The 7,451-nt window shown below is 42.0% G+C and overlaps 1 protein-coding gene across 2 annotated transcripts in view; it reads right to left on the reverse strand.

Annotated features, from left to right (window-relative positions):
- Window positions 1-5,820: 5,820 nt before the first annotated feature.
- Window positions 5,821-7,451, reverse strand: part of rpl37 (ribosomal protein L37) — a 12,142-nt gene continuing 10,511 nt past the window's right edge. For both annotated transcript variants that reach the window (XM_043720910.1, XM_043720911.1), the window contains exon 4: window positions 5,821-5,937. In XM_043720910.1, coding sequence (XP_043576845.1) covers window positions 5,868-5,937 — 70 coding nt within the window. In that variant the 3' untranslated portion in view covers window positions 5,821-5,867. The remainder of the gene's footprint in view (window positions 5,938-7,451) is intronic.

Genomic DNA, 7,451 nt, shown 5'->3' on the forward strand with positions numbered 1-7,451 from the left:
TAATTGTAATGGATTGAGGGGGCATCTAACCAGGATAAAATGGAACCAAAGATTGAAAAGTAAAAACTGTAACGGAACACTGAATGATCTTTAAGGAAGAGATCTTTCAGGCACAGGCCAGGCACATTCCAACAAGGGAGAAAGATAGGGGAATCAAAGTCAGGGCTCCATGAATGATGAGGAATACACAATGAAACAAAGAATTGGGTTTATTATCCAAATCAAATGAAATGCTAAAGTGAGTATCAGCCCAAATCCAGTACATTGAAAGAGGAAGTGAAGAAGAAATTGAGAGTGCCAAAAAGATTAAGACAATAGAAAAGCATACCCGTATATCTTCTGCCAGCATGTAATCATAATCAAATAGTACAAGATGAAGTGGGCCATATCAGGAAGAAGACTTAGAAGTACACTTAGAGGAACTGGGGATGGCTAGAGTACTTAATATATACTTCATATTAGTTTTACATTGGACATAAATCAGGAGCAGAGTAGGGCATTCATCTCTTCAAACCTGCTCAACCATTCAACGAGAACTGTTTGTGTTCTGATTTGCACATTCATATCTGTCATGAAAATCATTGATACTCCTGCCGAACAAAAGTCTATCTTGGCCTTAAACAATTCAATGACCCCACCTCCACTGGCTTCTGGGGGAAAGGGTTCCAAAGTTGTGCAAACATCTGAGAGACAAATTCCCCTCATCTCTACGCTAAAAAGACAATCCATAGTGATAGAACATAGAACATAGAACAATACAGCACAGAACAGGCCCTTCGGCCCACGATGTTGTGCTGAACATTTGTCCTAGCTTAAGCACCCATTCATGTACCTATCCAATTGCCGCTTAAAGGTCGCCAATGATTCTGACTCTACCACTCCCACAGGCAGCGCATTCCATGCCCCACCACTCTCTGAGTAAAGAACCTACCCCTGACATCCCCCCATACCTTCCACCCTTCACCTTAAATTTATGTCCCCTTGTAACACTCTGTTGTACCCGGGGAAAAAGTTTCTGACTGTCTACTCTATCTATTCCCCTGATCATCTTATAAACCTCTATCAAGTCACCCCTCATCCTACGCCGTTCCAACGAGAAAAGGCGGAGAACTCTCAACCTATCCTCGTATGACTTCCTCTCCATTCCAGGCAACATCCTGGTAAATCTTCTCTGCAAAGCAGAGAAATGACATCCAGTGAGAGTGAGTAGACTGTTGTTGGGATGAGGTGAAGGAGCCTCTTGGCAAAACCACATCGTCTCCAACCTCATCCGTGTTGGCAGATGTCGTTGGTGATGGTGGGGAGGGCTAATGGAGGGGGGGGTGAAGAGGAGGAACTCAAGCGGCTGCTGCCTGCACCTGTCTTCAAAGGGACCACTTTCAAGAAGTGGAATTCCACTTGTAACTGGGCTCCAGGCTGAATATTTACCATCTACCACCACTCTCTGCCTTCGACCGGTTAGCCAGTTTTCTATCTAATTGGCCAAATTTCCCTCTATCCCCTGCCTCCTGACTTTCCGCATAAGCCTAACATTGGGGAACCTTATCAAATGCCTTACTAAAATCCATGTATACTACATCCACTGCTCTACCCTCATCCACATGCTTGGTCACCTCCTCAAAGAATTCAATAAGACTTGTAAGGCAAGACCTACCCTTCACAAATCCGTGCTGGCTGTCCCTAATCAAGCAGTGTCTTTCCAGATACTCATAAATCCTATCCCTCAGTATCCTTTCCATTACTTTGCCCACCACCGAAGTAAGACTAACTGGCCTGTAATTCCCGGGGTTATCCCTATTCCCTTTTTTGAACAGGGGCACAACATTCGCCACTCTCCAGTCCCCTGATACCACCCCCGTTGACAGTGAAAACGAAAAGATCATTGCCAACGGTACTGCAATTTCCTCTCTTGCATCTAATTCTGGACTCACCCACAGGTGAAATATCCTTTCCACGTCCACCTTGTTGGGACCATTCAGGATCTTATACACTTCAAATCAATTCACTAAAGTAGGTCTCAACCTAGTAAATCTCCACTGAATAGTTTCGATCAAAATTGTATTCTTCCTTAAATAAGGAGGAAAACAGCACACAGTATTCAAGATGTAGTCTCAGCAATGCCTGAAATGTAACATCCTTACTTTTCTGTTCAATTTCTTGTCAGATAGGATAGTATCCCATTCAATTTCTTCATCACTTGCTGTGCCTCCACACTAGGTTTATGAGACTCATGCACTATGACACCTTTCTTTGCACTTGCAATAGTTCTCTATTTAAATTATATTCTGCTTTTCCTATGCCAGTGTTTTGCCCACTCACTTGAGCAGTCCATATTGGCCTGCATCCCTGAAATGACCTCTTCACAACATATTTTCCGATCTAGCTTTGTGTCATCACTATTTTAACCTTCAATCCTTTCACCTAAGTCGTTGATATAAATTGTTTAAGCTGAGTGCCCAGGGAAAGGTTGCTGACAAAACATTGGTAAAATCAGCAGTAATGAGGCAATGGATAATGTTTGTGAAAATTTACCAGAAAGGCTGACTACATCTCCAATTGCTTAGATCAGCTGGTCCAGGTGCTTTTCCAAACAGGTTGTTAAAGGAAATGGAACTGAAGATAGTAGAAGGGTTTGCCATAATCTTCTAACTTGTGTTGACAGCGGGAATGTACAAGTGATTGAAGAGAAGTGACTGATATCGTTATCCAAAAACATGTCAAACGGCCTAGCCACCTATTCAGTTGTATCAAACTAATAAAAAATATCATGAATGGAATGTGACTGGATCAACCACCTGGCACTGACCTCTGCAGTAAAAAGAACTAACTCAGTTCTGTTGAACCCTCCTCCAATTACCTTGTTCCTAACATGAGGGCTAATGCCAAAATTGGGAAAACTAGCTTACAGACTAGTCAAGCCATAGCCTGATATAATCCATTTGTGGAATCATAACTTACAATGTCCCAGTCAGTACCATCATCACCCCGGATATGTTCTGTACCCACAGCAAGACAGAACTAGTAGATGTGGTGACTAGTGGTATGGACTCAGGAGGGAGATGCTCATCGCATCAGGTGAAGCAGGGCAAGGAAGGTTCTTCCTGATTCCCATGTGCCACCATCACCTCAGCTGATGAATCATTATTCCTCAACGTTGAACATGGAGAAGGTACTGTGGGTGGTGAAGTCCAATCCTCAGATTAAGGAAACCCTCCATTGTATTGTGTGACACTACCACCATGCTAAATGGGATAGACTTCAAACAGGTCTAGCAACTCAAGACTCTACATTCATGAAGCACTGTGGGCCATCAACAACAGCAGAATTGTACTTCAACACAATATGCAAATACATGCCATATTCTAGATTGGAGTGGTGCTGGAATCTGGTCTAGAATCTAATCTAGAATCTGGTTTCCAGCATCTGCAGTCATTGTTTTTACCAAATACATGCTATGATATTTCCCACACTTAACCATTACCATTAAGCCATGATGTGGAGGTGCTGGTATGGGGCTGGGGTGGACAAAGTTAAAAATCACTCAACACCAGGTTATAGTCCCACAGGTTTATTTGGAAGCACTAGCTTTCGGAGTGCCGCTCCTTCAACCAAGAAGGAAATGCTAGTCCATTCAGGTGGAATTCTAAATTACAGATTTAGATTAATTACTTACAGTGTGGAAACAGGCCCTTTGGCCCAACAAGTCCACACCTGACCCGCCAAAGCGCAATCCACCCAGATCCATTCCCCTACACCTAACACTACGGGCAACTTATCATGGCCAATTCACCTAACCTGCACGTTTTTGGACTGTGGGAGGAAACCCACACAGACACGGGGAGAATGTGCAAACTCCACACAGCCAGTCGCCTGAGGTGGGAATTGAACCCGGGTCTGTGGCGCTGTGATGCAGCAGTGCTAATTGGAGATTACATCTACTATGTTGAGCAAATCAAGGTTACTTATTAAGAATATAATCTTTGCAAGTAGTGACTTTTGGCAATGGAGTTGACCAAATGTCATATACTCACTTCCTAAATGCTTGGCTGGCAGTTTCATTGATCTCTTTGATTGCCAGTAACAACTGTCTTCCTCATTTCTTTTTCTGCTCCCTTATTGTGTTGTAGAGATAACTTCTGAACTTCTCCAACCGTCCCATCACCAGCATCATAAAAAAGCCAAATGTTCCTTGTCACTGAAGCTTAACAGATGAGGCAGCTGAAACTTTGGTTTTGAAGTGCTTAGCATGCTTGCACTGGAGATAGAGATGATAGCTAAACGTTGTCCACAAATGAAACCAAGAGAGATACATGTACCAAACACTAAGACAAGAATGACTAGACCAGATGTAGGGAAGAATAAATCTGAAGGCACCAGCTGCTTAGCTGTTCCATTATCCAACTTTGAGGCATGTACAAGACACCTGATGCGCATCGTAAGATTCAGTATCTGTGTTTCTCGCACCTCATCACATTGTGAAGGATTTAATGATTTTCAGCATCTTGGCCCTCACTGACCCAGAACTGGGTACCAACGTTTGAATTACTATACTCCAGTGCACAGAGAACACAGCAGTCACAAAATTAGTTCTGTAACTGATAGTGTAACTAACAATACAATCTATTATATTCTTCAGGAGTCTAGTTTTAAATCTGAAAGCTCACCATGTCAGGCCAAACCTGCAACTGAGGCATGGCCCCTTCAAATGCAATGTACATTTATAAGATAATGTAAGTGTATGACAGAACATTCAGGAGAAGTAATCTGAGGCTTAATTTACTAATTCATAAATTGGCTAATTTACAGAATTTGAGCTGCAACATCTGTTTAATGAGGAAAGCAAAGTTCATTCCAGGGGGTTACAACATTGCAAGTAATGACCTACAGTTTTTTGGTGAACTGGACAATTGTCAAATACTAGAAACGCTCACACCATCATCAATCACCTCAACACACACTGCCTGATTATTCATTCTGTTCAGGTCAAAAATTTCTACTTTGGATACAAAGTGTGGAAATGGGGCTCCCTGTAATATTGATACGATCAGCAAGTGCCCTAATGTATGGATAGAGTCTTGCCCAATCATGTTACTTGTCATGCATGTCTAAGAAATCAACTCTGCCATTCATGATCAAGAGTTGGAACTCGGCAGAGAAAAGGAACAGGATTTAACCAGGAGGAAGATATAGTGATGCATGAATTCGGACAGATTTCCATTGTTTCACATAATTAAGCAGACACCTGGATTACAATTTGGCCAAAATTGATAGATGGTAGTGCTGCTGCGAAAACATCCATCCAATCAGAATATCAAGGCAACATTTACACTGGCCATGATTTTCCACAATCTTCTAGACGTAGGAGAAAATGAGAACTGCAGATCAGAGTCGAAGAGTCAGGCAGCATCCAAGGAGCAGGACAGTCACCGTTTCAGGCATTTCCTGATGAAGGGCTTATGCCCGAAACGTCGACTCTCCTACTCCTCAGATGTTGGAAAGGCTGTGCCTTTCCAGCACCACAATGTCCTCAACGTATACCAGCAGACTGTAAGTTAGCAAAATGTTTCAAGAAGGGACAGAAAAGACAGGATTTTTTTAAAATGGCAAAATAAACCAGAGGGGATAGATCTTTGATTTAACTCATTTGTAATCTAAATGCGTTACCTGAAACAGTGGTAGCCCAAATTCCTTAGTAACTTTCAAAAGAGAAATGCTTGGAAAAGTGATCAAATCCTTTGGAGTATGTTATTGTGCAGGCTAAATACTTTTTGAACTAATGAGTAGAATTAGAGTAAAAATCAAGCACAGGGAGGCCAGGAAAACTTTGCGAATTTGAACTTTATTTGTTGTGTAGATACACTGATAGTTTATGCAGTGCTGGAGGAAGCCATTGCTGAACGTCTGGGCTTCGGAGTAGTCCCCTCGCGGAATCCATTCCTGCACACAAAGGTGGGAAAGTAGTTAGGGTAGTGGAATGTTTCGTGGCAAAAACCAAGTACAACTGAGTATGCCTCTATAGGAATGCCAGAATAATCTTCACTCTTTCGAACCCCCAGCACTTTTGCTGTACCCTTCTATAGGAATCATTGTCTCTAGCCAAAGACTAATTGTAGCTTTGTTTGTCCTCTCTAATTCTCTTACAAAGGTGACAATTCCAATTAAGTACAATCTGATGGATGCCAGCAGCCCTCTGGTGGTCATTTTTCCCACCTAACTGTATAAAATGAGTACAGCGCGTTCTGGTATAATGCAACAGTTGCGTTCCTCTGCAACCTGGTGCTATGGGAAAATCATTGTACCCATTCCGTCGAAAATTTGCATTATCCAAACAGCATCCACATTTTGTCAATTGCACTACAGCCAATTCACATTAATGAAACATGCGTTATACTTTAACACACTAAAGATAATTAGCAGGATTTAGAGTCATACTGCAAGGAAACAGACCTTTCAGTCTAAACTATACATAATTATATGCTACACATAATCCCAAACTAAACTAGTCCCACCTGCCTGCTCCTGGCCCATATCCCACCAAACCTTTCCTATTCATGTACTTATCGAAATGCCTTTTAAACATTGTAATTGTACCCACATCCATCACTTCCTTAAGAAGTTTATTCAACATACAAACCACCTTTGTAAAAAAATTTGCTCTCCTGTCTTTTTTAAAAGTGAGAAGCAAGATATTTTTAAATGTGCCCCCTAATCTTGAAATTCCCCCAAGATAGGGAAAAGACAATTACCATTAACTCTATCTCTACCCCTCATATTTTATTCTATACGGTCACTGCTCAACTTCCTATACTCCAGTGAAATAAGTTCCAGCCTTTCTTTATAACTCAAGCAGTCCATACTTGGCAATATCTTGGTAAACCTCTTCTCAACCACCTCAAGCTTCATAGTATCCTTCATATAACCAGAACTGGACACAATATTCCAATAGGCCTTACCAATGCCCTGTACAATCTCAACATGACTTCCAAACTCTGTACTCAAAGGATGGACCGATGAAGACAAGCATGCTAAATGCCTTTTTAGCCACTCTGTCTATATGTAAGGGAAACTTCAAAGAATTATGCACCTGAACTCTTAGGGCTCTTTATGTGGGCATATTTTTAAAATGAGAGGAGAGAGTGTAGTAAGATATGAGGAGCACATGTTTTACACAGAGGATGGCTCGCATGTGGGATAAATTTCCAGAGGAAGTGGTGGATGTGGGTACAATTACAACATTTAAAAGACATTTGGACAGTACATGAACAGGAAAGGCTTGGTGGGATATGGGCTGAAAATGTGTTGCTGGAAAAGCGCAGCAGGTCAAACAGCATCCAAGGAACAGGAGAATCGACGTTTCAGGCATAAGCCCTTCTTCAGGAATGAGGAAAGTGCGTCCAGCAGGCTAAGATAAAAGGTAGGGAGGAGGGACTTGGGGGAGGGGCGTTGGAAGT

This window comes from Chiloscyllium plagiosum, chromosome 31 (genome assembly GCF_004010195.1).
Source record: "Chiloscyllium plagiosum isolate BGI_BamShark_2017 chromosome 31, ASM401019v2, whole genome shotgun sequence".
NCBI lineage: Eukaryota > Metazoa > Chordata > Chondrichthyes > Orectolobiformes > Hemiscylliidae > Chiloscyllium > Chiloscyllium plagiosum.